Here is a 16,228-nt window from a genome sequence, read left to right as displayed (position 1 = left end):
GGGGCGTGTCCCCTGGCCTCTGCGACAAGCCGGAAGCCAGGAGACAAGGTAGGCGTTTGGGAAGGGGGGGGATGGCGCCTTCCAGCTGCTGCCGTTCGCACGGCAGCAGTTGGAAGCCGCTGTTTCCGAAACAGCAGCTTCGCGCCGCTCGGGGGTTGTGAGGCCACTGCTGCTGCGATGCGGCGGCAGCCGTGCGAACCCCTCCCCAGGGACGCTGTTTTTAGTTTCATTCACCAAACTCCAACATGTGGTTTCATTCACCAGACTCCAACATGCATTGCAGTGGCCAGCTGCTTTAAAGCATAGACTTGGCAAACTCATGGTGCTTCAAGAGCCAGAGGGCAGGAAGTCCTCTTTCTTGAAGCTTCTTTCTACAAGCAGTGCAATCAGTATAGCATGGTAGATGTTCTGGTGTGGCTTTAAAATACTTGCTCACTTTTGCCTCCCCTCCTCTTAAGAGCATGCCTGGTGATGGCACAGCTGCTGGAAGACAGTTCCTTCTGTGAAGAGTTCATCCAGCAGTGCCCAGCTGCTGTGGAGGTCCTGAACCTTGTGGCCCAGGAGTGCAACCCTGGTAAGAACTTGGTCTTATTTGCACAGCTAGGGCAGCAGTGGACATGAGCCATGGTGCATTCAAGAAAAAGTCAGGCAGTTCAGTGTATTTTTCTACTACGGCTTGACCCTTCAGTTTGGACGGGAGTAACACAGAGGTCAGCCGCTAGCTGTAAAATAGAATGAATAACAGCAAACTTTATTTTAAGCAATGATACTTCTGCTGTCTTTGTGATGATCTTTGTTTGCAATATCCTAGGGGAGCGGTTGCTGGTTGTAGAAGTTCAATGTGAAAAGTTAAGGATGCTGTACCGCGATAGCGCTCGTCCTCCCCCTCCACCCCTTCAGACCGATCGAAGACAGGTAAATATGTGAGCTGAGGCATAACTCCCTGCCTCTTCCTCTGTTTTTGGGCCAGGGGAAGGCAGTAGTCAGGCTTTGCCATGTGGGATATATCATGCCAGACTGCCTTGTACCAAGGGTGCATTTTAGAAGAGGCCCTGAACTATATAGGCACAACATCCAGCATCCTCAGTGCAGTTATGTAGAATCAAAGCAGATCCTTTTCTTATTCACTCAGCCTAAGGAAATCACCTGGAGCCCTTCTAGGGTCTTCCCACCAGTACGTGCCTGCATGTTCTCCTCGCACCTTACAGCCGTGACCTTCCTTGCGGATCCCAGTGCAGGTGGAGGGCTGCCCCGTGGTACCTTCATCTATGCCACATCACCAGTTCCAGTACAGGTGAGAGTTTGCAGTCTGGGCGTTTGAACCAGTCTGTGCATTCCAGACGGGTCCAAGAAGTGTCTTCTTTCTCTACATGAAGTCTATAAAATTATGCATGGGGTAGAAAATGTTGACAGAGAGAAATTTTTCTCTCTTTCTCACAATACTAGAACCAGGGGGCATACATTGAAAGTTCTGGGGGGGAAGAATTAGGACTAATAAAAGGAAACACTTCTTCACGCAACGTGTGATTGGTGTTTGGAATATGCTGCCACAAGAGGTGGTGATGGCCACTAACCTGGATAGCTTTAAAAAGGGCTTGGACAGATTTATGGAGGAGAAGTCGATTTATGGCTACCAATCTTGATCCTCTTTGATCTGAGGTTGCAAATGCCTTAGCAGACCAGGTGCTCGGGAGCAACAGCTGCAGAAGGCCATTGCTTTCACATCCTGTGAGCTCCCAAAGGCACCTGGTGGGCCACTGCAAGTAGCAGAGAGCTGGACTAGATGGACTCTGGTCTGATCCAGCTGGCTTGTTCTTATGTTCTTATGAACCTTGTTTTTGATAGGCACCGTCCTTCTACTGGGAGATAGAGATCGTGTCCTACGGAGATACGGATGACGACACGGGCCCAATAGTATCTTTTGGGTTTGCGACAGAAGCAGAAAAACGCGATGGCGCTTGGACCAACCCTGTCGGCACTTGCCTCTTCCACAAGTACGTTGTAGATATATCTGCTGCAAAGCTATATTCAAGTATTAATACAGTGCTGTTGAAGCACGCAAGAACAAGGCAACTGGGATTTCTGTTGCAAGACTCCCAGGGTGTGATAGGCTAGTTACTCAGGTTGATGTTGCTTATGCTGACCACACAGGCAAAGTGCTGCATTTTGAACTGCCGGAGGTATTTTCTATTCCATTCAGCCTTCCCCCAGCACATGCACCTCCTACCTGGGCTTGGTTGGGTCTTGAGCAGTGGTGGGATCCAAAAATTTTAGCAACAGGTTCCCTCGCCAGCCCCCCCGCCCTCAGCAAAGGGGGCAGAGGCGTACCTAGGCAAACCTGAGCCCTGGGCAAAACCTGAGTTGGATGCCCCCCCCTCCCATGGGCAGCCACCCCACCATGACCCCCCAAATTTTTTCCACCTGGTCATTTCTAAATCATCATCCCATTATAGAAAATGCCCCAACTCACAAATCAGAACACAGCAATGGTGAAACACACAGGTTCTTTGATAGAGACTGGTGAGATAAAAGATATGAAAGGCTGAGAATCAATGAATTGCAGTACCTGAAAGGGATTAGCCCAGTTCAGGGAGTTACATTATTAGTCGCAATTGCTATATGGAACCTTCACGTTCAAAGGCAGGATGCCTCTCGGGGAGGTGAGGGCGTGGAGGCGGAAAAGCGGACCCAATTAGTAACCCTCTCTCGGCACACACAAATAATTAGTAACCCACTCTCGGGAACTGGTGAGAACCTGCTGGATCCCACCTCTGGTCTTGAGGAAGAATAAGTCTGGCCTTCCTGCTCCTGCCCACACAGCTGCCTCAGAACAAGAGGCAGGCAATGCCTGCTAATGCTGCCCTCACAGTGGACCTTCAGTAGCAGAGGAAGCTTCTGCTTCCTTTTTTTTTTTAATTTCAGGATTTTTCCCCCCTTTAAAATAAAACAAAAGCATGCATCTTAGAGAAAAGGAAGGATCTTGGTTAAGGAAAAGCTCTGGGAAGCTTGAAAATGTACTACCAACTCTGCCCCAAAATTTGGGATCTTATTTGGCACAAGGAAAAGCATCATCCAAGCCATTTTAGATACTCTGGCCCTTTCCGCACGGGCCAAAAACGGCGGCCTGGGAACGGCAAAAACGCCATCCCCAGACCGCCGTTCGCACAGGCGGCGCTGCTGAAACGCAGCAGCGCCGACCTGGCTCCCCTTCCCCTCCCTCAGGGTGGCATCAGGCCGCCCTCAAAAACACCCGTTTAAAGGGTAGTTTTTGAGTAAACAGCGTGTTCCCGGCGGCGCGGTGCAAACAGCACAGCCGGGAACACACTGTTTCCCCGTCCCTCTCCCACTTACCTCATCGCCATCGTCGCCCTGCTGTCCTCCTAAGACCCTCCCTCGCTGTCCTCCGACCCCTGGAGGTCGGAGGGCAGCGTGGGCGGGGCTTAGGAGGGCAGCAGGGCTACGACAGCGACGAGGTAAGTGGGAGAGGGACGGGGAAGAGGCGGCTCCGTGTGGAGCTGCCTCTCCTGCGCCGGCCTCTGCTGGGGCCGCTTGCACGCTTGCGTGCGAACGGCCTCCACCCCCACGCCGGCAGAATTCTTGCCGGTGTGAGGGCACATAGAGGCCCATGCAGAAAGGGCCTCTGTTTCTGTAAAGTGTTGGAAACAGTTTAGGCCTCAGCAAAGATGTCTATAGAATGAGAATAAAGAGCACCGTTTTTGAAGTCTGCCAATTCTGTAATGAAAGATGAAGCTAGAAGCTAACGGTTTCTCCTGACATGTGGCCAGTTAATGCTTTGCTTCTTGCTTCTCACTTCTCCAGCAATGGACGAGCTGTTCACTACAATGGCTCTAGTTTACTGCAGTGGAAGAGCGTGCGTCTGGATGTGGCCCTCTCTCCTGGTATGTCAGCTTTGGCTTTGTTTCACCTCCAAGCCTCTTTGAAGAGGGCAGGGTCACAAGGAGGGGAAAGAAGATTTGACCTTGTGTCCCTCTTGTGACTTTGCCTTCCTCTAGGTGACGTTGCAGGAATTGGCTGGGAGAGGGCAGAAGGCACCCCTCCTCCTCCGGGACAGCCTGCCAAAGGCCGAGTGTATTTCACGTACTGTGGACAGCGTTTGGGGCCTTATCTGGAGGATGTTTCAGGGGGAATGTGGCCAGTTGTACATATCCAGAAGAAGGCAGGTTAAACCTCATTTACAAAAGCTTGGCACCTGGGTCTCTGTTACTTTAAGGCATGAGACAGGCAGAACAATAAGAAGCAGCATCTTTGTGGCTTCCCCTCATTTACTGTGTAATAACTGCCCACAGATATCTGGGGTTAGAGCAGTCCAGTTCTGGGGCATCGTTTTCAAAGCAAGCTAGAATCCTAGCCCTTCTCACCTGGGGACATTAAAGCTCCTGGCGCCCCATATATTTGCTGTATATTTATTTGTGTCCATTGCAGAGTACAGTTACTTTTTATTAATATTTCTGGCTTTCTTTTCATTTCCCAGATGTTGATTATTCTCTTGATGATAATTTGGTTCATGTGTGATGACTGTACTAAAGCTTTGGGTCATGTGATCCCTCCTCTTCCTCACACACCATCATACCATGGCAAGCAGTTCAGTTGAATTCTGGTTTGCACAAACCATAGCTTGCCTGGTTCAGTTCTAGCAATAAGTTTTGGTATGTCAAGAAACTGGAAGTAAAAGAAGGCCCAAAGGAAAGGGAAAGGAGGATTAGGAAGGTTTCATGTGAACTGAACTACCAGCTACCCAGTAATTAGTACCATCATTTAAGATCAGAGGTCTTCAAACTATGGCCCTCCAGATGTTCATAGACTACAATTCCCATGTGCCCTACCACTTGGCCATGCTGGCAGGGGCTGATGGGAATTGTAGTCCATGAACATCTGGAGGGCCATAGTTTGAAGACCCCTGTTTAAGATAAATGCTTTGGTTCCTCATTCAGCAAGATCCTGGTTCTGAAAAGTATTTTAATAACCCAAAGAGAACCCTTTAATAGCATATTAAAGAACAGATAGGGCTCAACATTTCTGCTTTGCTTCCATTTCTTCTAGAACACCAAAGTACGGGCAAATTTTGGGTCTCGCCAGTTTGCCTATGCAGAAGGACAGGCTCACCGGAATGCCGCTGACCTCTGTGTGGATCTTGCGGAAGAAATCAGTGCCAACTTCGAAGCGTTGCCTTTTGCCATGGCTTCCGATAGCGACAATGATGCCGGCACCAGCACTGCCTCTGACCCCGGGACTCATGGGCCTCCTTGCAGGATTGCTGCCGTGGCCACAGCTCAGCAACGTAAAGTCATCTCGCCTCGCTTTCAAGTAGCATTCTCTGTCCATAGTAGCAAAGCAAAATATCAATAATGGCCGTAGCAAATGATTTAGCAGTTAAGGACAGAATAAGTAGAGCTCTGGGCTCAACTGACAATTAAATGTTCCTAGTTATAATATCATTATCATTGCTAGAATATTCTTTGTGTGCAGAGAGTTAGATTGAAATTCAGTAGCACTTTAGAAACCAGCAGCGTTTTCGGGGAAAGAGGTTTTGAGAGCTCCTGGTGTGCAAAGAAGCTTAAAATCACTGTCTTACAGTAATGAATCTGAAAAACTGATGCTGTGTCTTTATTGCAGCCTGCCCCTCCAAACACCCGGAAATTGTATTTCTGTGAATGAATTAGCCAAAGAATTCTATAAGCAACAGACTATCATCCCTTGGAAGGTAGTCAGCCCACTGTAGAGGAAGCTTCCAGCTTCTCCAGATCTTGATAAATTCCCTACAACAAGCAAACACAAAACTATGAGAGGCTCTAACAAACAGGACAGTCCAAGCTAGGCTGTTACCGAGTGTAATACATAAAAGTTTTCTTTTTTAAAAAATCAAAGGGAGTCACTTTCTTCCAGCATCAAGAGCCTTCTCCTGACACAACAAACTCCTCTTGGGTGGAGAGAAGTCTCTTTTAGCAGAACAGATCCATGTGATCCAATTCGCAGTTAAATCACAGAGACCTAAAATTCACAAAATACTTTTTACTTACAGAGTATGACAGCGACACCTCCTGCCATTATAAGATGGAACTCAGTTTTGAAAACTTCATCACGTCGGGCCCAGATCCTCACCCTCCTCCCATTGCAGATGATGAGAGCGATGACGACGATGATGATGACATCCCACGGGTAAACAGAATGTGGTACCAAAGTGTTTGTGCCCACTCTCTCCCCTCCCCATATTGCGTGCCTGAGAATTCTGTTCATGCATCTGATGAAAAGAATTCTAATCCCCCAAAGCTTCTGCTTCAGTGTATTTGATAGTCTTCCCCAAGCAAAGCGGAGAAGAAAAAAAGATGGGGCAGCAGGAAGGGAAAAGACGTTTATTATGGTTCACTCAGGCCCCTTCCACACATGCTGAATAATGCACTTTCAATCCACTTTCAATGCACTTTGAAGCTGGATTTTACTGTGTGGAATAGCAAAATCCTCTTGCAAACCATTGTGAGTTGAATGTGCATTATTTGGCATGTGCGGAAGGGGCCTCAGAGATCCCTACACATCTTATTATCATTGGAACATTCAGAGAAACAACTTTACAGATCCCCTGATGAAGCAGTGTGTGGAACAACAGAGGGATCTTCAAGTGAAACATTGTAAAAATACTTCTTCCCCACTGCACCATTATTTTTTCCTCCTCTGCTTTGACTGTGTTAGTGCTTTCCCCCCTAGTTACGCTAGGTCTTCAAAGTGTCATGAGACTCCTTTCTGTTTTGTTTCTCACAAGGCTAGGAAGGCAGGGGTCCCATGCCTTTTTGAGTCTGTGGACACCTTTGGAATTCTGACTCAGGGTGGGGGATGCAATCACAAAATGGCTGCTGCAGGAGTTGGAGCCACTCCACCCCACAGAGGGCATCCAAGTGCAAAGGAGAAAAGGGATAATTTTAAAAATACACTGAGAAAAAGGAGTGAGAGAAAATAAAATCAATCTGGTGGCAGCTGCTGCAAAAGTGAGATTAGTTTGTATTGTCAAAGGCTTTCACGACCAGATTCAACTGGATGTTGTGAGTTTTCCAGGCTGTGTAGCTGTGGTCTGGTAGATCTTGTTTTATGTTTTATGTTGTCCTAGGAGGATCACTATGCTTTGCTGGTAAAAGCCTGGGAGACAAAAGTGTTCCCTACAATTAGAAGACGTTTCCGCAATGAAGCAGAGAGGAAGTCTGGCTTGGATCAGATCAAAGGAGCTTTGCAGCTGGGTATGCCTGTCAGAATTCTCCATGTATTTCTCTTCTGAATTTTAGCACTGTTTTCCAGAGACCACGAGAGAGAAGGCTTTGCTGTTTCTGCTTTTATTTGCAGTCAAGAACACTGTCAGAAGTTCATTCTTTTCTTTTGTTTTTATACAACAAACAATGCAATGAAAACTGCGTAAAATTTCAGATGCCATCTGCAATCCTCTTCCCCTTATATAATGCCCCCCGGAACATTTCCATTTTATAGCTTGTATGAAATAAAAGAAATGAGGGCCATCCTGATTTCATCATTCAGGCCATTGCACCAAGCGGGAGCCACCACTTAGGTATGGGCAGCTGTTGACCTTACCCGTTTGCTGGGTGGTACCTTTAGAAGGCTTGGCTCAGGTGAGCAAGCTGGAGCAATGGAGCATGCCTCTCCCAGAGAATCTGAGCTGTATTGGCCAGTTGGCTCCTGTCCCTAATGAAGCAGGCAGACTGCGAAAGCTCCTGTAGCTCTGTGCAATCTCTCTTTCAGGAATGGTTGATATAGCCCGACAAACAGTCGAATTCCTTTATGAGGAAAATGGGGGCATTCCTCGGGATCTGTACCTTCCCACCATAGAGGATATCAAAGATGAAGCAAACAAATTCACCATTGATAAAGTTCGAAAAGGTACATCTTTTTTCTCTGGTTTTCTCTCGTTCTTCTTAACGTGCTGAAGTGTCGATACTTGTGTTTCAAGCTGCTGTACAATCTCTTTTAACAAAGTCACCAACTTGCACTTGCTGCAGGTGTAGCTACCCATATCCTCTGGCAGAAAAACAAACATTCCACAACTGTTGCAGGTGACAGCAGCAACTCCTTGACGATCCATATTTAGGTGCCTTAAATTCTGCGGAACAGATTTCTGGGCCTCCCTTTCAAAAGTCCCCTTCTACACATGACCACACACTCCTATCCATGCATCTCCCCTCCCCCCCTCCCTGTGGCCGCCTCCTTCCTGCTTCCTCCTCCTTGATCGCTTCCCCCTTGCCACTGCAGTCCACTATTTCCTGCAGGGGGTGGAGCCTGCCACAATTTACCTTCAAATTTGCACTTCTCCCTTGGTGGTGATCCTTGTGCCAGACACTTTACTGAACGAGACCTTAGGTGCCTCTTGGTGAAGGTCATGATGATGAGAGAACTCTCTTTCGGTTTCAGGCCTGACTGTTGTCACTCGCTGCCCAGACAGTAACAACGTAGCTGCCAACACTGTAGGAACTGCCTTGCCTAAGTTTGCCATTCGTGGGATGCTGAAGACATTTGGGCTCCATGGAGTGGTTCTGGATGTTGATTCGGCAAGTTGTACCTCGCTTTAGCTGGGATATAACAGAGGTTGGATTTTTTAAAAGCGGGAGGGAACTCCCTCTTCTCACTGAAGTCCACTCATCTCCAGAAAGTACTATCCAAGGGTTTAAGGCTGAACACACAAACAAAGTCAACTTAGCAAACGAACAAACTTTATTGATTTATGTTGCCCTAACTACAAGGTGCTGGAACTGAGGATTTTTGCCCTCAGTTCCAGTATATATGGGGCGTTCAAACGGGTGGTTCTTGACTGCTATTGGTCCTCTTTCCTGCCTCTCGGGTGGAGGCGGGAGCCGGTGGATTCTGGGAGATGTAGTCCTGATATGGGGTTTCTGAGGAATGACACACGGGGGTGGGGTGGGGGGAATCTACAGCAGGAAGTGGAAACTAGTCGTATAGAGAAGATTGCCCTTTTAGTCTGGATCCAATCCAGTATTTGCTGCCGTGTTCACAATGGTTGAAAGGTGTCAGATGATGGTGGGTGTTTTTTGTTTTAGGTAAATGAGCTGGTCCAGGTAGAGACATACCTCAGAAGTGAAGGTGTCTTGGTAAGATATTGGTATCCTATTGATATGCTCGAACGACCACCTGCTGGCTATAGGCGGACAGCAACAAATGGACTGGTTTCTCTGGACAATGCAAACATTCAGATTCATAGGTAAAAAGACATGGAGCCTGCATGTCGTTTAAGGTTATTCCTTTTGCTTCAGTGCGCATTTCGTCTTAGACATTTGCGCATTTCGTCTTAGACTCAGTTAATAGCTGCACTTTGTTAATGAATCCTTGAACATTTAAAAGGAAAACCTGGGCAGGACCTTTTTATCATCTTCTGCACTATTGACTTTATATTTCTGGCTACTGCTTTGAAAGGGGCATGGGTGGTCAACCTTGAAAGCCCCAAAATCTCTACTGCAATGGGTTTGAAATTCTTATATTCCATATGGGATTTTTTTAAACTTCTCAACTGTGGTTAATTCCTGCTTACGCTCTGATAACTCAAATTGGTTGACATTTATTTTCTTATGTGCGTCTGTGGTTATGTAATCTAGCCCCACTGACTTGCCTGGCCCAGTCTTAGATAACAGAAAAGCAGTTGTTTTTCACTGCAAGGTTTTGTTCTATGACCTGACACCGTGTTCTGTCACTGGGTGCTTGGGTACAGTGCCCCTGTAGTGCTGTGTCTTGGGTATGCTGACATAACCGGCTCTGTAGCAGCACAACTCAGCATGTTTAAAACAGGACTCAAAGGGCTGAAACAACGTTTATATGTTCCGGTATTGAGAGGATGCACAGTTAAAACATTATAACCAACTAATCAAGCCCAGTATCATAACTGCCTGCATTTATGGTACAAATGAAAGACCCTCTGAATGCTTTTATTGTTGGGATTAAAAGTTTTTAGCCATCTCAGTCTGCAATTCTCTCCTTGTGAGGGGATCAAATACTCTGCAGGTACAGATGTTGTGTTTTAAGTGTCCTGAGATGTATCCCTCCATCTTTTTTTCAGAGAACTACTGCGATGTGAGGCTGCACTCGCTAGGCTGTACTGCCGCATGGCTCTGCTCAATATTTTTGCCCCTAAATCTCCTCATATGTTTACTCATCTGTTTCACATACCTGCCATCCGGGACATCACCCTGGAGCACCTCCAGCTGCTGTCCAATCAACTTCTTGCACCACCTCTTCCTGGTAAAATGGCACTAGCTTGTCATGTGGGAGGGGTGTGGTGACGCAATAGACTCTACCTGATCCATAAAGAGAGGAAGTGGGTGTGCTTTCAACTGGATCATTCTCTATAGCTGTGGAGATTTAATAAGGCATGTGGTCAGCCTGCTCTAGTGAAGGGCTGAAGGAAGGCTGTTTTTCGGAAATCGGTGTATTTATGGTCCCTTGTCTACTTCCTTTGACAGATGGAACCATCAGCTCCAGCTCTATCCTTCTAGCTCAGTCGCTGCAGCACTGCATCCATTCCCAGAACTGCTCAGCCACAGACCTCTTCTACCAGGGCAATTCCCAAACCGTCCAGGAGTGGCTCTCTGTCGCCATCACACGGAGCCTGCATCAGGGGGAGGACAGCCTGCTTGACTTGACAAAACAGATCTGCTCCTTCTTGCAGGCAAGTTGAAAATTAAGTCTAGGATACATCCTGGTTGTATTTATAAAATAGCGTCTTAGGCACCAGATAGGCTCCTCCCTTGACAAAATGTTTTTGGGTGTAACAATAATTTTACAAGAGTGAAAATAGGAAATTTCAAAGGGGACCGGAGTGTAGACGAGGAAACATTCGAGTGATTCATTTTTTAGGAAGGGAAGTGCTGTGGTGTCAAGGGTCTCCAGCCGAATCCTACTCTTCTGCTCCTGCCCTGATCATTCCCAAGTTTTACCCATAAATCAATATATGTGGCAGTGAGCGATGCATCACTTGGTGCCCTCTATTGGTCCAGTAATTGCTTCAGTCTTGGACATCTCCTTTTTTTGAAAATTGGAATATAAATTGAGTGTTTCCAGTTTGTGTGCCATTGTTCTGTTTTCCATATTTGTTGGCATACTCTTGTTAAGGAGTTGATGGACTCCATTTCCTTGGCTTAGAATAGCTCACCTGCCCCTAGTGATTTGTTTCTCCCAATTGCTTTGAGAAAAAAATGGAGGGCAATTGGATGGAACTTCACATCTTATATCTGTATTCAGACTTTTCAGCATGAAGAGGTAGCATCTTGTGACTGCACACATTTGTGGGACTGAGGACCTCTCTATGTTTAGAACCTGATAAGGGGTGGTTGTGTTTCCAGTGGGTGGTTTTGACTGTTTAAATACTATTTAAATACTATTTTCAGAATGCACCTGACCAGTTCCCTTCTGAAGAGTTTCCTATTTCTGAATCAAAAGTCAACATGGATGTTAATTTCCCTGGAGCAGCCTTTGTAGTTGTGTCCTGTAAGGAAAGTCAATCTGGATTCCGCAAAGAGTAAGTATCAGTGAATGGGCAGAAGGTGGGGATTTGTCTTCAGAAATGTGCCTGTCTGCTCAATAACTCGTGTTATGTTTATTTTTACCAAAGTGCTTCACATTTTTAAATTGGATGGCTGCATGAAAGGAAGATTCTGTATAACTATATTTATGCAATGCAGAAATAATTCTCAGCAGTCCCATTGGCAGGGGTTATGGCATATATCAGGGGTCCCCAAACTACAGCCCGGGGGCCAAATGTGGCCCCCTGAAGGCATTTATCCGGCCCGCCAGGCATGGCGGCGATGGCTCCATTCATGTGCAGTGGGGGCTCGAGGGAGAGGAGGAACCGGCCCCAACGGCTGTTGATTGGAGTTACATGATGGCACCCCCAAATCTCCATGAATTTTCTGACCCAGAGTTGGAAACCTTACATGTGGCAACACCTGCTCCGCCCTTCCCTCTCAGCTACTCCATGTGTTGCTCTCAGGCTTTCTGTTCCGCCTCACTCCCATTGGGATCAGCCAGGCTGGCGAATCGCTCACTGGCTGCTAGGGAGGAAAGAACCCAGGAAGATACCTGATCCTGGGTTAGATGGAATGTTTCATTGGGAAAGTTCTGCTTTTTTTTTTTTACAGGGGAAGGTATTCCACAGCCTCCCCAACAATATTTGGAGCCCACCCTGTACTTGACATACTTTGGTCACTGTTCTAAAAATAGACCATGACAGAAAGGCTGAAAGGTGAAATCAAACATTTTACAATCATTTGTGCATAGGAATTTGTTCATAGTTTTTTTTAGTCCGGCCCTCCTACAGTCTGAGGGACAGTGAATTGGCCCCCTGTTTTAAAAGTTTGGGGACCCCTGGCATATATGGTGCTTTGCATAGTAGTCTACACAAAATAATAGGTCTCTGCCAACAATGAGCTGTTGAAGTGTGTTGAAGCATGAAGAGTCATTCTTTACCTTACTTTCTAGCTCCTCTCTGTATAAGGCCCCTTGGGCACGTGTTCTAGTCTATGGCCTGGGCCACAAAGTAAAGAGGAATGGCCAACTGAACCTTATTGAGGCGGTGTGCTACCCTCGAGATGCTTCTCCAACCAACACGGGCCTGACTCCACCCCCCACAGCCAACCAATATCCTTCAGTCATCATCTCCACAGACAAGGTCCACATCAAACTCGGTAAGGTTAAAACAAAAAACGAGCGCCCATGAACATTTCAAATGGGTGTTGATAACTGTTGTAGACAATGGAGTGCCTGGGTACAAATAAGAACATGAGAAAGAGCCTGCTAGATCAGACCAGAGTCCATCTAGTCCAGGCCTCTGCTACTCGCAGTGGCCCACCAGGTGCCTTTGGGAGCTCAGACCAAATATCCACCAGACCAAGATCTTGGGAGCATGTCTTGACTATAGTTTGTCTCTGTAGAATGCAGGCAGTTAGAGTCTATTAAAGAAACTTTTTGATAACATTTTGATGGATGGGAAAATTCCACCACCATTTTAAAACTGCCTTGGGAGAATTCCAAACTCATGCCTGATTTGGGCGTAGGGAGGGGAGGGGTTGAATATCTTTCCCCCCCTTGGTTGTAAGGGTTTTTTTAGGTTTGTATATGCATAACTATTTACTAGAAGTAAGCTGTATCAGCTACTCCTTTTCTGTGGGTCTCATTCAAGGAGTTTCACCCCCTCCGGGAGCTGTGCTTATCTTGCACTCCCTTCCCTTGGAGTTCCCCTTGGCCATGGCGTTCGCCGAACAGCTCCTGAATTGGAAACTGGATGACTGTGATGGGAAGTCTGAAGAGGAGTTGGACACGATCCCTGCCTCGGTTCTCCTGCAAGTGGTGGAAATCTTAGGTGAGGATGAAGCTCCCTGTGGCAGACCGTACGCTGGGGAGTATGGGGGGAGAGGGGAGTAGTCTGGCAGGAATTTTCAGCCAAATATGAAATTGCAGTCTTTCCCTACAGTTACTTTAAAGGGGGGGAATAAAAGGAAAACAGGCAAGTTCACTTGGAGCCAATCCTCTTAAAGCTCTTGGAGCGAAAACTTGTTGGGTTTAGGGCTCAGGGTCTCAGTTTTGGCAGAATGGCTTTGATAATTCCTTGCTCTTGTATACAGGCCCACCAAACATATTTCATCCAGGAAAGTTGCCTTGTAGGAGGGGCTTACCTGGCTCCAGTGGGACGCGGACACAAGTCCAGGAATGGCATCTAAGGTGGCATCTACATAAGAACATAAGAACTAGCCTGCTGGATCAGACCAGAGTCCATCTAGTTCAGCACTCTGCTACTCGCAGTGGCCCACCAGGTGCCTTTGGGAGCTCACATACAGTCTTGTGTCAGGTCCAGCAGATGCCACCTACCTTGGCTCCTTTGTTCCCTGCCCCCCCCCAAGAATAGAAAACACGGGTTTATGATGAGCTGGATGTTATCTGCCCTGTTAGCTAAGCATGGGGCACAGCTTACGCAGACTCCGTTCAGACTAGAGTGAAACACATTCCGAAAGCTGTATGCTGTTCAACCAGTCGGACTTCACATTCGCCCTTTTGTTGGATGCATGCTCCTCCCGTGAGTTCTGCCACATCGGTGGAATGCTTTAGAATTCCTCATTTTCTCTGTGCCCTGTTTGACTATTCCTAGGAAACTTCCTGTGGACCACCAGCATGGCCGCCTGTGTGAAGGAGCTGCTGTTTCACCTCTTGGCTGAACTGCTTCGCAAAATCCACAGCCTGGAGCAGAAGAAGAATCCAGCAGGGCTGTCCTCCTCCATTGCGCTGCAGCTGAACCCGTGCCTGGCGATGCTAATGGCTCTCCAGTCGGAGCTGCACAAGCTGTATGATGAAGAAACCCAGAATTGGGTGTCTGGGAGCACTTGTGCTGGGTCCGGGGTTGGAGGAGCGGATCAGGGGAGGTTCTCCACCTATTTCCATGCATTGATGGAGGTTTGTCTGGCTGTAGCAGAAGTGACTCTGCCTATCAATATGAGCATAACGGCCAATGTGATGTCAACAACTGGGGGCCCAAACCTCAGCGACTCTTCCTCTTCCTCTTCTTCCTCTCCGGGGCAGACCCCCCAGAGCCCGAGTCTCCTGTCAAAGAGGAAAAAGGTAAAAATCAAGCGAGAGAAGACGTCGTCTTCAGGGAAGCGGACTTTGTCCAGAGCTGCTGAAACAGACGCTGCCATACTAAGCATCGGGGGGAGCAAGCCAGAGGACATGTTGTGGTTCCATCGGACTCTGACTTTGCTCATAATTCTCCGGCACCTGACCAAGAAGGACCCCCAGGGGCTCAGTGTGACAAACGACGCCGTGACGGACGCCTGCCAAGCCTTAGTTGGGACGACGGCTCACAGCCGCTTGCTGGTGATTTCAGGGATCCCCACTCACTTGGAAGAGGGCACTGTGCGGAACGCCATCCGCAAGGCCTGCAATGCCCACGGCGGCGTCTTCAAGGATGAAATTTACATCCCTTTGCAGGAGGAAGATCCTAAAAAAACAAAGGACAAAGCAGAGGGTGGGGAATGCAGGACTGAGCTGGACAAGCCGGTGGTCTCCAGTAGTGTGGACAGCTTGGATATCAGCAGCTCCAGCAGCGTCACGCCAGCCATGAGCGTCAGTGCGTCTGCCTCCACTAGCCAGGCCTCCCTGTGCAGCTCCCAGGGCATCTCCCGGACTATTAGTGACATCTCTGTAGACCAATTCCAGGCGGGCCTGGAGGTGCCCATGCCACCTGCATTGCTGGAGCCACATGAGGCCCCCAGTCAGGAGAGCTTAGACCTTTCCCTGTGTAGTACAGGCAGTCTGGGCAGCCTGGGGAGCCTCGGGGAGCCGCTTGACAATGTGGAGACGGCCTCGGTGTCAGACGTTGGTTCAATGTACACCGTGACGTCGCTGGACAGTCAGTCGATCCCATCCAGGCCCGTCAAAGGCTTTGCGGTTGTGGAGGTAACAACAGTTTTCTGCAGATGGGAATTTACTGAGATCAGACAAGCTATCCATAGGCACTGGGTTTTCTCCAGAGTTTGTTTTTATTGATACGTTTATTTTGTAGCCTGCCTTTCCCACTGAGACTCAAGGAGGGTTGCATGGTATAAAAATGATAGAAAGCATAAGATATCCCGTTAAAAGTTCAGTTGGACCAGGCTTACAGAGTTAGAAAATGCTGCAAGCAAAAACAAGTAAGTAAATAAATAAAACTAAGGCATGGTGTGCAAAAAATGCAAAAAAAGGTAGAAGGCAATGCAATAAGAGCAAGATAATACATGCAGCAGACCAGGCAGTAGGCGACAGTGCTGCTCCCTCTATAAAAATGCCCCCCTGAACACTTCTGTGTTGCACATTCTGCAAAGTGGGAGCCACAACTGAGACTGCGCATGCGCAGATGGCAGTGGATTTTGCCCATGTGCAGGATTAGGTTTAGGGAGACTATTAACCATTCATGGAACAAATCTGCTGGGTTCAACCTGTTTTGCTGTTTCATCTGTCGCAACAGATTACACGACTCCTCTTCTAAAATGTCAGGCAGGGTGTTTTGATAACGAGTGATGCTGCTTAAAATGCATCTCAGTGTTTCCACAATTTAAATTAATACAACTGGTAGGGCATTGAGAGTATTTGATCTTGGATTCTGAAAAAATGACTTTGGGGATGCCGAGGAGGCCTGCAGTTGAGGGAGAGAAGCTGCTTGTGCTGTTCAATGTGGGTTTTCCGG

The 16,228-nt window shown here is 47.6% G+C and overlaps 1 protein-coding gene across 5 annotated transcripts in view; it reads left to right on the top strand.

Annotated features, from left to right (window-relative positions):
• HECTD4 (HECT domain E3 ubiquitin protein ligase 4) overlaps positions 1-16,228 on the top strand; it is a 97,968-nt gene that overhangs the window by 68,501 nt on the left and 13,239 nt on the right. For 3 of the 5 annotated variants that reach the window (XM_048514100.1, XM_048514098.1, XM_048514097.1), the window contains exons 44-61: positions 459-574; positions 812-915; positions 1,112-1,294; positions 1,846-1,994; positions 3,820-3,899; positions 4,014-4,177; positions 5,062-5,299; positions 6,041-6,177; positions 7,118-7,244; positions 7,759-7,896; positions 8,425-8,561; positions 9,069-9,229; positions 10,079-10,260; positions 10,482-10,687; positions 11,406-11,536; positions 12,496-12,701; positions 13,196-13,375; positions 14,159-15,462. In XM_048514100.1, coding sequence (XP_048370057.1) covers positions 459-574; positions 812-915; positions 1,112-1,294; positions 1,846-1,994; positions 3,820-3,899; positions 4,014-4,177; positions 5,062-5,299; positions 6,041-6,177; positions 7,118-7,244; positions 7,759-7,896; positions 8,425-8,561; positions 9,069-9,229; positions 10,079-10,260; positions 10,482-10,687; positions 11,406-11,536; positions 12,496-12,701; positions 13,196-13,375; positions 14,159-15,462 — 3,943 coding nt within the window. The remainder of the gene's footprint in view (positions 1-458; positions 575-811; positions 916-1,111; positions 1,295-1,845; positions 1,995-3,819; positions 3,900-4,013; positions 4,178-5,061; positions 5,300-6,040; positions 6,178-7,117; positions 7,245-7,758; positions 7,897-8,424; positions 8,562-9,068; positions 9,230-10,078; positions 10,261-10,481; positions 10,688-11,405; positions 11,537-12,495; positions 12,702-13,195; positions 13,376-14,158; positions 15,463-16,228) is intronic. The other 2 variants (XM_048514102.1, XM_048514101.1) reach the window with 1 other exon arrangement.

This window comes from Sphaerodactylus townsendi, linkage group LG13 (assembly GCF_021028975.2).
Source record: "Sphaerodactylus townsendi isolate TG3544 linkage group LG13, MPM_Stown_v2.3, whole genome shotgun sequence".
Classification (NCBI taxonomy): domain Eukaryota; kingdom Metazoa; phylum Chordata; class Lepidosauria; order Squamata; family Sphaerodactylidae; genus Sphaerodactylus; species Sphaerodactylus townsendi.
This window is presented reverse-complemented; position numbering and strand designations above follow the sequence as displayed.